Source organism: Sylvia atricapilla, chromosome 1, assembly GCF_009819655.1.
Source record: "Sylvia atricapilla isolate bSylAtr1 chromosome 1, bSylAtr1.pri, whole genome shotgun sequence".
Classification (NCBI taxonomy): domain Eukaryota; kingdom Metazoa; phylum Chordata; class Aves; order Passeriformes; family Sylviidae; genus Sylvia; species Sylvia atricapilla.
Window position 1 is genome coordinate 8,610,267 of NC_089140.1, and position 17,649 is coordinate 8,627,915.

Consider the following 17,649-nt stretch of genomic DNA (forward strand, 5'->3'; position numbering starts at 1 on the left):
TGCTGTTGATGTACATAAGCATCTGCAAGCTGTTGCTTCAGTGGTCGTTACATTCCAAGGATATAAAGCACATGTGGAAAGGAAAGCAGAGAGGATTTTGTACTTATTTATATGTGTATTAATATTAAAATATATATGCACAATGTATAATGTATATACATTTTATAGGTATTCTACATGTATGCTTCTGTGTCGAAACGTGTTATACACAATGTATAATTTTTGGCATGCATCATAGTTCTAACCCTGGAGAAAAGACTTGTCCCAGCAGAGCTGGCCCTGCCAGAGTGTCACCTCCTTCTAGCAGGGCTGTAAGGTCTCTGTAAGAGCAGCATGACCAAATTCTGTCAGCTGCCTTCCTGCAGGACTGCACACTAAGCACTGCCTGCCAGCAGAGGCTGCTGGGGAAGTTACACCTGGCTGCGACACATTTTGCTTTGTCTGCCACGGAATAAGTGTTCAATAACATACACAAAATACAGCCCATTGAGATTTCTTCCTGTTGAGTATTAGTTTAGCAGCCCACGTCAAACCCCCGTGAGAAATGGTCCCTGACCACTCCAGTAATGGAGATGCCACTTAAAATGTCCCAAATTCTTCCACACAGCAGGTTTGAGAGAGTTGCTACTTAATGAGAAGAAAAGGGGTTTGGATTGGTAAAAATACAATATGCTGGAAAGCCAAGCAGCTACGGTTGCAACACTAATCCTTACTCCCACCAGACCAATTGGAAAACACAGTGTGATTTGCTTTAGACGCATTTAACAAAAAGCCGGATGTTTGATTTTTTAGCTGTGTAGCAGAAAATTTCAGTTCCCCCTTTAAACAGCACGATCCACTCATAGCTATTATGGCAGCTTTGATTTTTTTTGTTTTTCTTTTAAGCTGGACAGCAACGTTTTAAACTTTCTCTGTTTTCTGTATCAGAATTAACAGGGCAGTGCAGTCTGGTTTTTCGCTTTGGCCGGAGTGTTACGCTGATAAATCATACACAAGTCCTCTTGGCAGGGTTTTAACACCACACCTGAACGAGCCAAGTATCTGCAGGGCTTTTTTTTTTTTTTCACTTGACATTTTTCCATTGTCCTGCAGGCCGGGGATGAGGGGCTGATGTCAGTCGTGCTCCGAAGGCGCAGACGCAGCGGGGCTGCTCTGCCTGGTGCTAGCGAAGGTGTGCAACCCAATCCTGTGCTCAGAGCACATCTGGGATCGTTTAATTCCCATTGTTCTGCGGGTGAACTTTACACATGAAAAGTTACAGCCCCGCAGCATCAGCCGGTGCACGACAGTGATTTCAGCTTAATGAATATGTGAGTGGCAACTCTAATGCTCCGATTTTTGTTGCACTGATCATAATTGCAGCTTAGTGCCCAGCTACATCCCGTGTGTGTGAGTCAATATGTGATTTTTTTTTTTCCTGCAGTTGATAAAGCAATTTTGTTTTCAGGAGACAATTTGATCTGCAGGATCGCTTTTAAAAGGCTGAGTGTACGTTTTACCCAAGACTTTTTGGGTTGGACTGATTTCAGGGATTGTAGGTTAGAGACATGACTCTTTTCCTATATGACACTTATTGTGATTTTTTCTCCTGGAGGAACTTTCCTTCTCCCTTCAGTAAAGCATAGTTTAGTGTGAAGCTTGCAGGCATGGACATCACAGCTGCCTGTATGAAACAGCTGTGCTATCCCCAAATTCTGGTGTGACCTGCAGCCTTGCTTGAAAGCTAATTACCGTAGCCATCCCCTAATTTAGATGCATGCACAATTCCAAACTGGATACCACGTGGTTTCCTAATAACAGTTCAAGATGAATGAGCATCTATCAGAGATAAGCATAGGAAGAGCCAGCTGGCACCAAAAATTCCTTAAAACTTGTGTCCTAGGACAAAACTGTTAACACACCAAAAGCAGCTCACCTTGTGTGAATTGCGTGGAGTTCATTTCAAAATCAATTAAAAATGACTGAGTAATGTAACTACAATGAGAGGTACAGAGCAAAGTTAAAACAGAGACCATTTTTGAATTGTTCCTTAGTAGTCTTTTATCAGTTACAGTGAAATCGTTGTTTCATTTTCATAAATTAAAGATTTCCAAGCATTACACATTTTTCATTAAAAACTCCATTAAGAACCTTTTACAATTCAGATTATAAGAGTACCCTCAAATCTCTCCTGGGTGCATAGGCCCTCGTGGCTCTGGTGCAGAATAGCAGGGAATCTTGTTGGAGGCACTGAAGTTCACTGGGGAGCAGCCATTGGTTACAGGCTGGAGACAGAACAATGTTTTTTTGTGTAGAGACAATAACCCAAGATATGCTTGATGTCACCTTGAGGAAAAATAAGTCACCTTGATTGCAATTTCTAGGCTTGCATCTTTAAAAACTTATCTTTCCTCCTCAGCCAAAATCTTAGATTCTTAGTGGATTTTTTTTTTACTTACTCTGTAATTCAAATTACCCTTAAAGTATTGGCTAGATGTTATTTTCTTTCCAAATTTCCCTACCTAAGTGGTTTGAAATTGTGTGTTGGTCTCTTGGAGATATTTATTACGCCAGGGATTATGCAGGTCCTGTGTGTCAGGGATGAGCAGTGCAGAAAGGTGGGAACAGCACCTGAGAATCCCGAACTGCTCCTGTGATGATAAAAGCTGTGGAGGGAGGCTCTAGGGAGCTCTTCACCTGCATTGCAGAGCTTGAGCAGAAGACAATAGATCTGCTCAAAAGCTGATGTGGGTTTTGAATCAGTCCAAATCTCTTATCTCTGGTCTGAAACCTGTGTGAGAATCAGATCTGGAGAGACCCTAAACCCATCCATGCTTCTGGACTGCCTGGTTCTTGGGAAGCCTCACACCAGGTTCATGAGCTTAAGGAGCCTTCAGACTGCTAAGAACTGGAGAAGCAAACCTTTATTCCTGGCCAGGTTTTTGACACCCTCAGGGAAGCTGAGTAACACTTTCCCTGAGATGGCCTCCTCCAGGGCTACCCAAGGCTGACGTGGAGCTGTCAGAGGCACAGGAGTAACAGGTTTTGCAGAAGAGCACATTTATGACTTTTCAACATTATCCCATTTTCATCTGCTACCAGAATCGACCCTCAAATCTAACCTGTAGATGTAATTATCAGTCCTAGAGATGAGGATGTGGAGGAATGAAGGAGTGGGGGTTCAGGTATCTTGCCTGAACCTGTAGTTTATGAAAGAGATTTTTTTTTCCCTCCCACCCCAAATCCAGAGGAACCTGTGAGGTTTTGGGTTACTGCAGGAGTGGCACATTTCAAAGGCACAGACAGGGCATCTCACTTCTGCTAAAACCTCCACCGTGGGCTTTCTATCGCCTGAAACCTGTGTTACACTGAGGGGAATCTGATCACGGGCTGAAGAGTGAAAATGTGGATAGAATTCACAGGTTTTATTACAGCAAACCACACACTTAAATAGCTGTTATTCCATCTCCTCCCCAGTCATCAACTGAGGTTTCCAAGACACACAGAAAGGCAAAACAAGGTGTGAAGACCAGACATTTCATGAGGTGCTGGCTCAAGAAAGGTGAAGTACCTTGCACACATTGTCTAAGCAAGTTACCTGCAGAAGAGAGCTGAGTGCCCTGATGGCTCTGAGCATAGGGGCAGCAGATCACTGCCTCACATCACCCAGATCGGCTTTATCACCTCAGCTCACCCTCACAACACCATGTGAAATGCAATTAAACTGCTTAAAAATCCTCAGGCTGTGGTGAGACAGGGCCTTCAGAAAAGCTGGGGGGCCAAGAGCATGGGAGGAATGAAGGGAGTGAAGAGATCCCTGAAGGAGGGTGAGAGCTGCAGCAGGAGCTGGGAGGCGAGAAGGAGGCAGCACAGACAGCAGGAACCACTGGCTGATGCTGCTGAAGTGTCATCTTAATTATCCCTGGCAAAAGAACAGTGATTAACATCAATGACTGTGGACAACCTTTATGTAATTACTCATTAACATTTCTAAAATTGCACCTAGCTGCTGCAGCAATACATGCTTTATAGATTTATCATTTTGAAGTCCAGAAAGAATCATTAGATGGTCTAGGCAGACCCCAGCACGGTGCCAGCCACTATTACACTGCAGAAATCAGCACTGGAGGCGGCTCGGCAGCTTCTGCTTGCCTTCCACGTCCTTTCCAGAAAGGCCATGCAGGGATACAAGCAATGGACAATCTGCCCCATCCTTTGAGGTGCTCCAGATTGAGGTCATTCCTCTGCCCCAGCTTTACATCAAAATCCACGCTGGCTGCTCTTTTTCTTATTATTATTTATGGAGAAGGTACCCAGAGCCAAGCAAGGCTGTGTGGGGGCAGGAATTCTCCGTCCCCATCTCCTCTGTGCGGGAAGAGAGGAGGCAGCTGAATCAGGAACTTCTGCAATTGTGCATCCATACTCCCTCTTCAGACACGAGTCCCACCTGCCAAAAAGTGCCGTTGGCCAAGAACATTCACAGAAGTCCTATGAATAGTAATTCAAAATAGTGGATTAATTAGAGGAAATTGTGATCTGCTTGCAAATATCCTGCAGGTAGTAAAATGGAGCGAAGCCTTGCAGCTACAAAATTCATTGCAAGCCACTGCCTCTGCTGAGTTTTACTAGAGGAAAACAGTGCTGTTCTTTACTCACTTTAAAGACAAGTTCCAGTTAGACTAACTCAGCAAAATGTGGTCTTTTTCCAAAAGGAAGTGGAAAATCAAGTTTCATAGTAGTTTGTGATCAGAGAAAAGCCATTCTGATTTCCTACACGTTGCAAGAGATCCATTTCCATGCAGGCACTTTCATTTTCATCTAGGACTTAGTTAAATTCAAGTTCTTCTGTCCTCAGAGTAGGAAGAAGACAGCAAATATCTCCTCAATCCACTGTCTTTGTAGAGAACTGTTTGGAAGAGACATTTCACAACCCTCAAGGCAAGAAAAATGAAGCAAAAAGTCCCAGAAAAGACAAAAGTGCAGAAGAGACAACCTCAAAACACTGTCGCTTTGATTTTGGTTGCATAAGTATTGGTGAAAAATAAAAAATCTGTATTACAATTGCTGAGTAATTCTCAGAGTAATGTACAACTGGTATTTAACTCTGGCCAGACCAGACCTGACCATTTTTGGGGGGCGGAAAAACTGTAATTTGGTCACTACACAACACCCAAGGGAGACTAAGGAGCTTGAGAGCTTCATCCCTTCCACTGTTTGTCCTGTGTGCTGTTCCTGGGATTCAAACAGCCGACCAAGGAGCTCCCTGTACATGACAGGAATGATGCACGGCTCAGGAATTAACAAATTATGTGCCTGCTTTCACTGCTGAAGCACGGTGCGGTGCTCTCGGCACCCACAGTGCTCATGGGGAAATTGAGGAAAGGAAAAAGGGCATCTACTGTAAGATTCACTGCCCTGGGGCATCCCTGGTGTCACCTGGAAAGCCTCAGTGTGGCTCCCCGGCAGTGGAACCAGAGCCGTGGCAGGAGCCAGGCTGGGAGGATCCAGGCGGCTGCCGGCACTCCCACGGGAGCAGTGTCAGCCCTGCCACGCGTGTCCAGCCCCGCAGGCACGAGGGGAAGCAGTGTGAGAGGAGGAGGAAGAACCATGGGGCTAGCTCTCACTGAGAGCTAGAGAAATCACTGAGAAATAGAACATTAATCTCTTCGTTTTGGATGGACGTAATGGTTTGGACTTCCGAAATAATCAATAGTCTTTCTGCTAGTGGAGTATTTCATTCGCAGCAGTTTCACGGAGGGTTTGAGGGAGATTATATATTTATGGTTTCCCATTTGAAAGACTTTTAGCAGGTTTACCTCGAACATATGGATCCTGTTTTGGTCCTTTTGTTTTAGCACTTAATGCTTGTGAAATTGCCAGTTAATGACATCCATGCCTAAACCATGTCGCTTTTTAAAGCAAAATGTCTACCAAAGGTCCGTGTTCCTACTGACCACTTCTCAAGTACAGCAATGAATATTTTAAGAGGTTTGTTACCTACTGCGTCTGGGGAGGGAATGGACCGAGTAATGAAATTACAAACAGGAGTTTAGATTAAAGCCCTGACTGCGCTGGGTCTCGGGGCAACGCCACCCCAGCAACGCCAGTGGGGCTGGTGTTGGGGCACCCTGGGCGCGGGGAAGGAAGGGTGGTGTGGGGGGAGGTAGGCTGGGAGCCTGAGGCTCCCGGGGCAGGGTGAGGGTGCCGGGGATGAGGCTGGATGTGGGACACCCCGGAGCTGGGACGGGGGGAGCCTGCTGCGGGCTCAGCCGTGGCTGGGCTGGCTTGTGAATGATAACGGGGTCCCTTGGATACCTCCCGGCTGGGGGCAGAGTTTCCCCGCCCGGGGCGCTGCGGGAGCGGGCGCGGAGCCTCCCCGGGAGCGCGGAGCGTGTCCCACGCGTTACCGGCCCCGCTAATCACCCCGAGCCTTTGATTGCCCTGCACGTGGCGACGAGCCTCCGCACTTCAAAAGAGCGTGGGAAATCCTGATTAAAAGGCTTTTCTCCCCCGTTGGGACTGACGCCTTCTTTGAAGCCCTTCCAAGCGACAATGCAAGCGCACCCAGCGCCAAAGGACCGTATCTATATTTTAAGTGACTTTAATTTCTCTTCCCCCTTCTTGCTCTCTTTCCCCCTCCTCTCCTTTCAGTTTTGGAAACACCTGGTAAGTTGTAAAATGATTTACGAAGTGAAAGTGTTAAATGAGGCCACCAGCTGTAAGACTGACAGAGCTTTATGAGTTTTATTAGGTGCCCTATTATGGAAAATAAACTTTAATCCCTCCATAAAAACAGAATCTGAAAAACATATTTGCCCTTGTAGTCTGGAACACTGAAGGTATTCTTGTGAGACGCTGGGCTTTAAAGAGATTAATTTTATTGAGACAGACACAATGCACCGGTAGGACTTTGATACCGACTCCGTGAATAGCTGCCTGTACCCGCAAGGCTGGTTTTCGTGGGGCTGAGACGAGTTTGGACACACACCTCTTGGGTATACAGGATATTTCTGCCCCGGTGGGGCACGTCTGCCAGCTTAATTAGTGGGTGTTTAATGGGAAATTAATGACTGAGGAAGAATCTTTATTGTTGGGGGGTGAACTCAGGTATTATTATTATTATTATTGTTGTTGTTGTTATTATTACTATTATTATTATTATTACTGCTGTTTTGTTGGTGTTGTTATATACACTATGCATTATATTAAATTTATTGATCATTTTTTGAGACAACAAGGTGTTATCCAGACTGATACGGTTCAGACAAGCAAGAGGTAAATTCTGCTGACAGTAACTCTGATGTGTTGCCGGGATTAGGGCGGAGGAAGCACGGTGGCCCTGCCGGGTCCTGCATTCTCCTGCCAGGCCGTTCACCCACGGAGATGCAGCCTCAGCCAGTGGCGTGAAAAACCACAGAGATACCAATGCCTTTATTTTCCTACGGCCGTGAAGTCTCCACAGCCTGTGGCCAAAAGAAAATCGTTTACGAATTTAACTCAGAGCCTCCGACGCGATCGTTTCCGTGCAAGGGGGTAGGCATCGGTCAAGGCCAAATTGAGATTTTCCCGATCAAGTATTTTGACATATGGGATCTGTCCAGGTTTATGATATATTGTGATTTTTGGCGTGTCGCCCCGGGACACAGGCTGGCGCGTGCATGAGATTATGGGGTGAGATTCATGAAGGAGAAGCATTATCCCTCACGGAGAGCCTCAGGGGAGTAGCCTGGAGGTGACATCCAGGCATAACACGTGTAGTTACCAGCTCCCCACACCCAGTGTTTCACTGGGCGGATTTTTACAGAAGCCGTGAAGAGGGGCCACGCTGTGGCCTCACAGGAACAGGTTGACGCCACTTTGTAAAATATACCTTTATTAAAATTATTGTTGTATTTTTATTTTTAAAGAGCAAGGGAGTGAGGGACCTCTGTGTTTCAGAGCTCCTCGTTCCCATATCCTCTGAGGCTAGAAGGGGAGCGGTGCCCCACGAGCGGCGGGATGCGGGACCCTCGGCCCCTCTGCGCGGGAGCGGAGCCGCCCCGTAATTCACTCGCCGGGATGAATTGCCAGACGTGGCCCCGAGCTGGTGGGGATGAGCCAGTGATTATATTTAAATTCGCTATAATTGATTTCGGGAAGAACTACGGTGACAGGGATTAATTGATCTGCAAATTTATTGGCGAGATAAATCGCGCAGTTATCGAAAAGCCCGAGCTCCAGCGCCGGCGGCGTGGGGAGCGGGAGGTCCCGGCCTCGCTGGAGCGAGGAGAGCACGCCGCGCTCCTTTGGAAGTCAAGCCGCTCCTGGAAAGCGGCGCTGCTCCCTCCTTTCCTTTTCCCGGCCCCCGCCACTTCCCGAGCGCCCCAAGGCGTCACACGGCAGGGATCACCGCCGCCTGCCCAAAACCCGCCTGGGGACCCGCCGCTCTGTTGCCGGGGGCAGCTTCACCCCTGCACTAAGACATTCCCTCTCGGGAATATCCTCTCAATACCGTACATTACACTGGGCTAAATTCGGTTTAGGAAGTGGTTCCCCTCTCTCTCACCGGTGCTTTGGCAGCTCCCAAAGCGGCGGGCATCCTCCCCTCACACAGCGCTCATACACCTCCAGTAAAAAACGCCGTTTATTTTTCCCCCCCACCGCACTGGGTGGGAGGACCTGGGGAATAATTTAGCATGCATAAGTAGAGACAATTTTTTTTTATATAAATACGATATACAAAAATAAAGACAGTACTGAGATTTCCAGCAGTTTTAACGTTCATGACATAAACAGATTTCCCGATATATAGTAAGAACAAAACACTTCCGATACTCAGCGAAAGGAACGCGCTTCCAGGGGGCAGGGATGTGGGATAGGGGAGCTCAAGTTTCGTCTGGTTTTCAGTCAATAATAACACTGTATTCACGATAAATCCTTTTCCCCGCCCGGCATGCGGAGGATTCTCTTCTCCATCCCTCTCCAAGCAGGGAGAAATCAGAACAAGGGGGAAGCGGGATCGGTGCCAACCAGGAACGGCGGGACACCCCCGCGGGGGGACGGCCGGAGGGAGCTGGACGTGCGGGGGGCTCACTGGGGCTGCGCCGGGGCTCCGTGCCGGCCCCGGGGCTGCGTGTCCTCCTCGTCCGCCTCGGAACAGTCGGAGGAATGGTACGGGCAGCATCTCCCGGCCGCTGCCGCCTCCTCTTCCTCCTCCTCTTCTTCCTCGTCGTCAGGTTCGCTGTCGGGCAGCTCCCGCATCCTCCTGCCGGAGCTTTTCTCGGGGGCGGGCAGCAGCAGGTCCTCATCCCCCTTGTCCTCGCCGCCGCCTCCCTTCTGCTTCTCGGCCTCCTGCGCCGCCTGCTCCTTCGCCTTCTTGCTGCGCTTCCACTTCATGCGCCGGTTCTGGAACCAGATCTTCACCTGCGGGAGACGGGACACAAACACATCCCCTCATCCACCGCCCGCCAGGGCAGCCACGCCCGCCCACCCCTGGCGGCGCCGGGGACACTCACCTGTGTCTCGGTCAGCATGAGCGACGTGGCCACCTCGAAGCGCTTGGGCCGGGAGAGGTACTTGTTGAGCTTGAACTGGTGCTCCAGCTCCAGCAGCTGCTGGCTGGTGAAGGCCGTGCGGGGTCGGCGGCACTTCCCCAGGAGGTTGGACTGCGCCTGGGCTGGGAAAGGAGAAGGGGGAGCGCGGAGCCGCACATCCCCGGAGGGCGGTGGGGAAAGGCTCTGCGTGTGAGAATGGAGCAAGGCTGCACCATTATCCACCGGAGCACGGACCGAGGCGGGGATCGCCTCCAGGCCCTCTGACTCCGGTGTTTCTGGGCTTCCGCAGTGTCAGGGGATCGCCCACAGGGACGGAAAAAAAAATGGAATTAAATTAAATCTTTTAAATAAAGAAAAATACGTCTCTTGATTTCCCAAGAGCCTAACAAACGCGAGACAGTAAACCGAAGCCAGGGATCGCGGCGAAGGGGCACGGGGCTCCCAGGGGAGCGGCAATTTGCTCCATTTAATGTTTTAGTTAAACCTGCCGCACTCCCTGCCCGCCCATATCCGTTTAATTAGCGGGATTGCAGGCGGGCACACCTCCGGCCGGCCGGAACCGGGACCGCGACCGAGGCTGCGAGCGCCGGGCACCGGCTGCCCCTGGAACGTAAATCAGCCGCGAGGACTAGAAAACTGTCTTGGAAACGGGGAGGAAAAAAAAGATTTAAAAGCGTGTTTTCCGCGTTCAAAAATAATTAAACCTAAGGATTTATTAGAGGGAGGAAACAAAACACCAAAATAACAACAAAAATAGATTCAGCAACGAGAAAGCGGGAATTGAGCCTCTTTGAAGGCCCCGACACCTCTGGGCATGCGACTCGGCAGCGCTACAGCCCATTTCTCAAAGTATTTAGATAGTTTGGGCTTATTTAGTTCAGGAAAATATTTTTTAAAAAAGCTGGGAAAGGGCGGCTCCTGCTCCCTGGCCGCGGCTGGAGACAGCTCGCTAAAGCGGCAGAAAGAAAAGGACAGTGTCCGCTCCCGGCCGCAGCTCCCGGGCGATTTTCTCACCGCGGTGCGATTTTCCGAGACTCGTTTTGCTCGGTTATTTATTCCCCTTCGCCCCTTGTTTGAGAGGCAGGGCTCTAACAGCTCTCCTAATTATTTTTTTTCTTCTTGAATGTTCCAGTCTAAACAATCCCAATTCGAGAGAAAACAATGGACTTTTTTGTCTGCGAATGTGTGTGCAGAGTAGGAGAAGTGTGTGGGGAAAAAAAAAAAAAAAAAAATCGCAATTCTTTTCCTGGCATGATTTTCGTAAAACTACACCTCCGGTATTGTTAAACCGGCCATTCCCACCGAGAGCTCACACCTCCGAAAATGATCTTTGCTTAAACCAGATGCACGCAAGTTCCCCATGGCCGCGAGGCCTAGAGCTCGGCACGGCGCTTTGCTGGGACTCCGGGCTTGCCTGGCTCCATCCAGCACTCCCAGCCTCTCCTGGGCCCAAACCTGAACTCCTCCGACTGTACTTCTTCCCCATTCGTTATCTCCAGGGAACGCAGAACCCCACGTTTTTGGCCGCTCCCTTACATCCCTTTGCCTAGAAGGCCTGACATCATTATTATATGCCTATTTCCGATAAATGAGAAATAGAATTCAGAACGGTAAGTGAGTGATGCGATCTGCTACCTCGCTTTTGGGGGGGTTACATTGAGACTTGGATTTTGGGGACACCATAAGGACTCCCGCCCCCGCCCTGTCCCCGCAAGCCTTCACCTCCCCTCCTCGGCGGCTTTTACCCTCAGGGAGCGGCGGGAAAGCGCATTTGCAAAGGCAGGGAGCAATTTGTCACCTTCCCGTGTAACCTGCCGTGAGAGGCCAGGCTGTCCGGGGCTCCCCAAGGACAGGGAATGGCGATGTGACCGCACATCCCCCTTTCCCATCGCGGAGCGCGAATTCTTCCTTCTAACACAAATTTATTTCAAAAAATAAAAGCGCCTCTTCCAGTTTAAGCCTGCAGCTTGTGTAGGCGGGGGCAGGAGGGGGCTTCTGCCCCTCGGAAGGAGGCAGCTTCCGACAGGGGATGGACGCGGCCGCGGTGCCGAGGGCGGCAAATACTCACAGTTGAAGTCGGGCATCTTGGGCAGGATCATACCCGCGGTGGAGGCCCGCAGCCACTGGTCCAGCTGGAAGGTGCCGGCGCTGAGCTTGATGGGGTCGGCGGCGGGGTGGGAGGGGTGCGCTCCCTGCACCTGCGAGTAGGGGTAGGAGAGCGCCGGGTGCTGGCCGCCCAGCGCCGAGTAGCCGTACACCGGGTGCCCGTAGAGAGCCGCCTGCGCAGGCATGCCCGGCCCGCCGGGCGCCGCGGGGTGCAGTCCCAGGGCCATGCCGGCCGCCGAGGCGTGGTGGTGCGGGTGGGAGCCTGTGCCCGCCCCGGGCAGGAAGCCGGGCTTGGGGACCAGGGCGCAGTGGGCGGCCAGGAGGCGCGGCGGAGAGGGGCTGTCGGTGCGCAGGCAGTCGGCGGCGCCGCCGGAGGGGTGCTCTGAGGAGGATGAAGAGGACGAGGAAGAGGAGGACGAGGACGGTGGGCTGCCGCTCCCGCTGCTGCTACTACCGCTGCCGCCCAGCGAGGTGACCAGGGCCAGCGGCGCGCTCTGCCCCGCCGCCGCCTTGGGGGGGTCGACAGCCAGCAGCGCGTCGATGCGGAAATTTTTGGATTTTTCCATGGGAGCGCCGGCGGGAGGCGGCTGGGGACCGTGCGGCTGCCCCGGGCCGGCCGCGTCTCCCGGCGGCGGCGGGCGGCAGTGCGGCCGCGCTCCGCGGCGCGCCCCTTCAAGGGCCGCAGGCGGCTCCCATTGGCCCCGCGCCGCTGCGGCCTCGCCCGCCATTGGCCGCGCCGCCCACCCGTCACCGCCGAGAGCCCGCCCCCTCCGCGCTGCGGGCGGCGGCAGCGGGGACAGCCCGGGACACCCGCGGGACACGGCCCGGGACACCCGCGGGGCACGGCCCGGGACACCCGCGGGGCACGGCCCGGGACACCCGCGGGACACGGCCCGGGACACCCGCGGGACACGGCCCGGGACACCCGCCGGACACCGGCTGCTCCCCGCCGAGAGAGCCCTCCCAGCCGCCGCGGTGTGCGGCTCTCCGCAGGCAGCGCTGGCTACACCTGGTGCCCAGTGACAGTTTTCCAGCATTCCCGCACCCGGCAAATATTTGTCGTAAACGCGCCGCCGGCCGCTTTTTAACGAGTCGGAAAGAATAAACAGCTGCGGGTCAGGGAGTCACCCTGTCACCAAATCCCGGGTCTGTCAACAGCCTTATTACACCTGCTTATCTAAGGCAAACAGCCTCGGACAGAAAAGGGAAAGAGCGGGGTGAGGGGTCTCTCCTTACCAGGGTCCCGTTTCCCCGGGGGGCCACGGGGATCCTCGCCCCGGCCGTGTGAGCGAAAGGTCAGGCTGCGGCACGAAGCGCTGCCAAGGCAAACACGTTTTCCTTTCAAAAGTTCTCCCCGCTGGAGAAGGGTCTCGGCTGCGGGAAATGCCCAAATCGCGGCTCCATCGCCGTGAGCCCCCCGGGGGGGCGGCAGGACTTGATGTGGTGCCCCAGGGTCGGCCGGGACCACCACAACAAGGATGCGCTGTCCCTCCTTACCCCTGCCCCCGAGGTGGGAAAAGCAAAAGCAACGAAAACAGGAGAAGAAAAGCAGAAAAGAAAGAGAGAAAGGGGAAAGATGGAGAAGAGAAACGGAGTCCAACACAACCAACAAAATATCTGACAACTTCGGCCCTGTCTCCTCGCCACGACTCCGTGGGAGGGAGGCCCGGAGCACCTCTGCGGAGTGTGCACATATGCACACGCACAGGCAACGCACCCTTTGATCAGTGCCCTGGTATTCCCTTTTCCCCCTGCCCTTTTCCCCCCGCCCCTGACCTCACTAGAGCCTCCAGACACACTCAGGACAGACGTGTGGACACAATTCCAGCAGGGCACGGACGCACCTGAGCACAGGCTTGGCAGGATGCACCCGCGGAGCCACCCGCACACACACTACCCGCACACGGGCACCGGAGATGCTCCCAAACAGCCGCTGCCGCCCGGGAAGCCCCAACACGCCCCGAGCACAGCCCGCACACGCCGCGGGGGCCGCGGTCGGCCCTCGCAGCAGCACAAGACCCCGGTGTCCCCCCGCTCCCCGGGATGAAGAGGGGGACACCGAATCGCAGGATCGATTTAATGATCCGCTTCAGTTTTGTCGGGTCTCTGAGGGCCTGGGGAGGCCCCAGGGAATGCGGCGGCCGACCCGGGAATCCCAGCCGGCCCCATATTTCCCTTTGGCCGTCACTTTGTGCCCCACGCACTGGCAGTCCCAGAGCAGAGAGTGGCCCTCTCGTCCCTGTGACAGGTTCCGGAGGAGGGTGATGGACCCGCACTCGCCTCCTTCCCTGCGTCCCGGCCCCGGCAGGGATGATGGTCACCCCGCTTCAATGTGTGGTGTCCAGCCCGCTGGACACGGGGACGCGGCTGTCAGCGGCCGGGCGCCCCGGGCAGAGCCGGTGCCAGCTCCCAATGCCCGGGCCGGCGGTGCCGGGGCGGCTGCGGATTGTCCCGCACTCGAGGCACTGCTTTGGGTACAGCGTGCGGCCGCTTTTCGGGGCAGTTTTGGGGACGAGGGACCGAGCTGCAAGGGAAACCACGGGCTTAGGGCTGCGCTCAGGACACCGGCGGGGACGCGTGGCCGCCGTCGGGGGGATGCGCGGCTGACAGCGGCCGGCGGTGGAGGGTGGGCGGTGCCGTGAACGCTTCTCCAGGCGGCGATGGGGCAGAAGGTGCGGCCCGCTGGTGGGGGACGAGGACCGGGAGACCATGCGACCGCGGTCCATCACCGCCTCGGGGGCGGGCCCAGGCCGGCAGCCCCGTCTGGACACCCCGAGCCTTCGGCCCGGGCGTCACATCTTTTGGCTGATGGATATTTAGTGCTTGGAGAAGGATTTCGATTTCCTTTCCTTTCCTTTCCTTTCCTTTCCTTTCCTTTCCTTTCCTTTCCTTTCCTTTCCTTTCCTTTCCTTTCCTTTCCTTTCCTTTCCTTTCCTTTCCTTTCCTTTCCTTTCCTTTCCTTTCCTTTCCTTTCCTTTCCTTTCCTTTCCTTTCCTTCTTTTTTTTAACCCTTTTTATTGTTTCTTCTTTTTTTTTTTTTTCCTTTTTCGTTGCAATTTGTAAAGCCTTATTCCCCTTCCCTCGCACGGCTCCGTTCCGTGTGTTTGTCCCCACAGGTGCCGCGGGGCATCCGGGCCTGCTGAACTCCCCGCGGCTCCCGCACCTGTGTTGATCCAGTATATTGCCCGGGAGCCAACAATGCGCGGTTATCTCGGCGGAGATAGCGCAAGGAGCGCGCTGCCCCGACACCTCCGGGTGGTCCCTTTCAGCAGAGCCCCCGCTGCCCCGGCCGTGGGCAAACAGATTCCTATCTCGCCTTTTGAAAAGCCGGGGCGGTGCACGCAGGGGGCGGCGTGGGGCACTGGGGTAAATCCCGGTGGGAACAGCCCTGCGATGGGTGTGTCTTTCATTTTTCCGAATTAACTCCCCCGATATCCCCAAACCCGTTACGAACCGCAGGCGCGGGGCCAGCCTTATTGCCAAAAACACATATTACACTGCGACATTCTGTAAATGAGATAATGATACATAAACCTCCCTGATAAATGTGACATCCTCGGGATGTCTCCTCTAAATTAGCCACTCGCATTGACTGCTAATAATGGTGAGTTTATGAAAGCAATTTCAGTGCAAAAAGCACAGGGTCTTCTCGGTCTAATCAGCTGCCTCTCCTAATGGATGAGGGGGTCAGGCGGAGAATTATTGACACTCTGCTGCCCTTAACCTGTTTCCCAATAAAGCTGATTAGTTTTTGTCAATTCATCAGCTAACCACTCTCGCCGGGACTGCATCAAAGCCTTATTTGCTCAGGGGAAATCAACAAGTCACAGATCAGATCCATTACGGAGCGGCCCCGGCGCGGGAGCCGCCGGCAGCGGGGGCCGCTCCTGGGCCAGGGGATGCCCCGGGCCATTCTGGGGGGAAATGGGACCCTCCGTGTGCTTGGATGAACACCCTCAGGCACTTGGAAAACGCCTCTGCTCTATCAAACTTTTTCTTTTCGCCCGGCAAAGAATTTGGGGTTGCCGGGAGGGCTCTGGGCGCTTGCAAAGGCGGCTGGGTCTCCAGCAGCACCTTGTCCCTCCTGGGGTCTCGGGGGGTGACCGCCCCGGCCCGTCCCTCCCGGGGAAAGGGCATTTCACCACTCCGAGATCTCCGAGCTGCGGGGAGGAGCCGGGCTGCCCAAACCCTGCCTTCACCTCAGACCGCACCTCTGGACAAAAAGCTGGCCATGCCTTAGGAGGCCGGGATACTTTTTCTAGACGTTTTTTGGTTGTTTTCTTTTTATTCCTTCCCTACAAGCTATTTTCCAAAGTTTGGCCTGAATTGCTTTAGATTTGCTCCTCGGATAATGTCAAACAAATTTTTTAAATTTGTTCCTGCTACGGCTGCAATTCCCGCATCAGTCGCGGTTTGTCTGGAATAACGGAGTCTGGACAGTTTTTATTCATCCACAGGAAAACAACAAAAAGCCCACCCAGTGTGCGCTGCCCCTTTAAGCCCGACCGACATCCTCTCAGTCCACCCCCCTTCAATTTAATTTCATTAAAACAGAGCATGAATATTTCTATTAAACCTAAAATGAAATATGAAGCCATTTAGACTCTGCCTGCACCAATCACCCAGATTTATGACTTTTATTCATCACATCAAGAGCTGGGAAAAATGAATTTTCTTCACCCAGGAAGGAAATAAAAACCCTGCCTTGGTCATTTCCAGAAAGCTGTTAATTTGCCCGTGTGGTAATTACTTTCACAATTAACTAAAATACAAATCAAGCTGACAAATTGGGTTAGTTTATATATTAATTAGCCAGTTTAAATTTATTCATTATAAAAAGACAATTTAAGAGGACCTCGGGTGTCTGTTTTATCGCAATAAATTATCGTTAGGAAATGGGGGGCTAATAAAACATCGCCGCGTTGGAGGGCACTGCGCGGGGCTTCCGCGGGCCGGAGCGCGGCTCTGCGCGGGGGCGGCGGCCCGGAGGACAGGGAGAGGGGCCGTGCCCCGCCTCCGCCTGCGCTGATTTAACACTCCGTCGATAGGATCATTGGATGCCTTTTAGCTTGTGATCTTTATAAATGTCCCGCTATTAAATTAGAAAATGATTCTCTCCTCGTTTAATTGTATTCTTTTCGTTTCTTATTTCCAATTAATTAGTCCTATCGACGTTGCAATATTTTAAGTGACTGGAGTCCGTTTACAGTTTAAAATATATGGGTCAGCGCGTGCAATTTTAGACTAGGCAGAACTATATAATGTGGGTTTTAACTACTCTTCTCTCATACGTCTTAAACATCTGGCCAAATGCATCACTGGGAAACACCGCGCGTGTTTTGCGCGCTGGGGACCGGCGGCCCCGCGGCCCCTTCCGCGCCCCGGGCGGGGGCTGCGCTCGGAGCGAGTCTCTGAAAATCGCTTGCGCTGCTCCTCCCGCGGCCACTGCGCGCAAACCGGGCTGTCTGGGGGGAGAGCTGAGGGTTTGCTTTGTTTTGCTTTGGTTTCCAGTGCAGTTCCGGGGGCTGTAAAACGCCTTTGGGGCTTCCCGTTCCTCTGGCAGAACCCCCGGTGCAGGCAGGTGAGGGACTGGGCAGGGACACCTCCCTTCCCCGCTGCCTGTCCCGTGCAGGAGCCTGGGCTGGCAGCTAAAGAGGGAATTAAATATACATCAAATGTATGTAATGGGCCATTAAATAACCAGCGCTCTCCTGGCTGGGGTGATCTGCAGGCCCTCCCCAAAGCACTGCCCAAGGGCTGGGCTGGGGATGGAGGGGGATGTGTCCCTCCTGCGGCAGAAGAAGCTGGTGCTCTTTCACCTTCTCTGCTCTTCTCTCCTGCATTGGCAGGACCCCTACGAGCTGTCCTAAAACACCGTCTGGGCAACATGGATGATCTTGTTTAACACCTTCCCAGGGTCATCCTACCCCCAGTGCAGGCTCCTCTCCCTGAGCAGCCACAGACTTTATGCAGTCCCACCTTCTCCATGAGCTGGGTTGGCTCTGTCCCCATGCTGGGAGACTTGAGGGGA

At 52.9% G+C, this 17,649-nt stretch overlaps 1 protein-coding gene across 1 annotated transcript; it reads right to left on the bottom strand.

The window, feature by feature from the left end:
• Positions 1 to 8,584: 8,584 nt before the first annotated feature.
• On the bottom strand, positions 8,585 to 12,275 carry MNX1 (motor neuron and pancreas homeobox 1). Its single transcript, XM_066322266.1, has 3 exons — positions 11,581 to 12,275; positions 9,474 to 9,634; positions 8,585 to 9,381 (listed from the first exon to the last, which is right to left on the bottom strand). Exons 1-3 carry the CDS (start codon positions 12,182 to 12,184, stop codon positions 9,049 to 9,051), a joined length of 1,098 nt encoding a protein of 365 aa, XP_066178363.1. The 5' UTR covers positions 12,185 to 12,275; the 3' UTR covers positions 8,585 to 9,048.
• Positions 12,276 to 17,649: the final 5,374 nt, after the last annotated feature.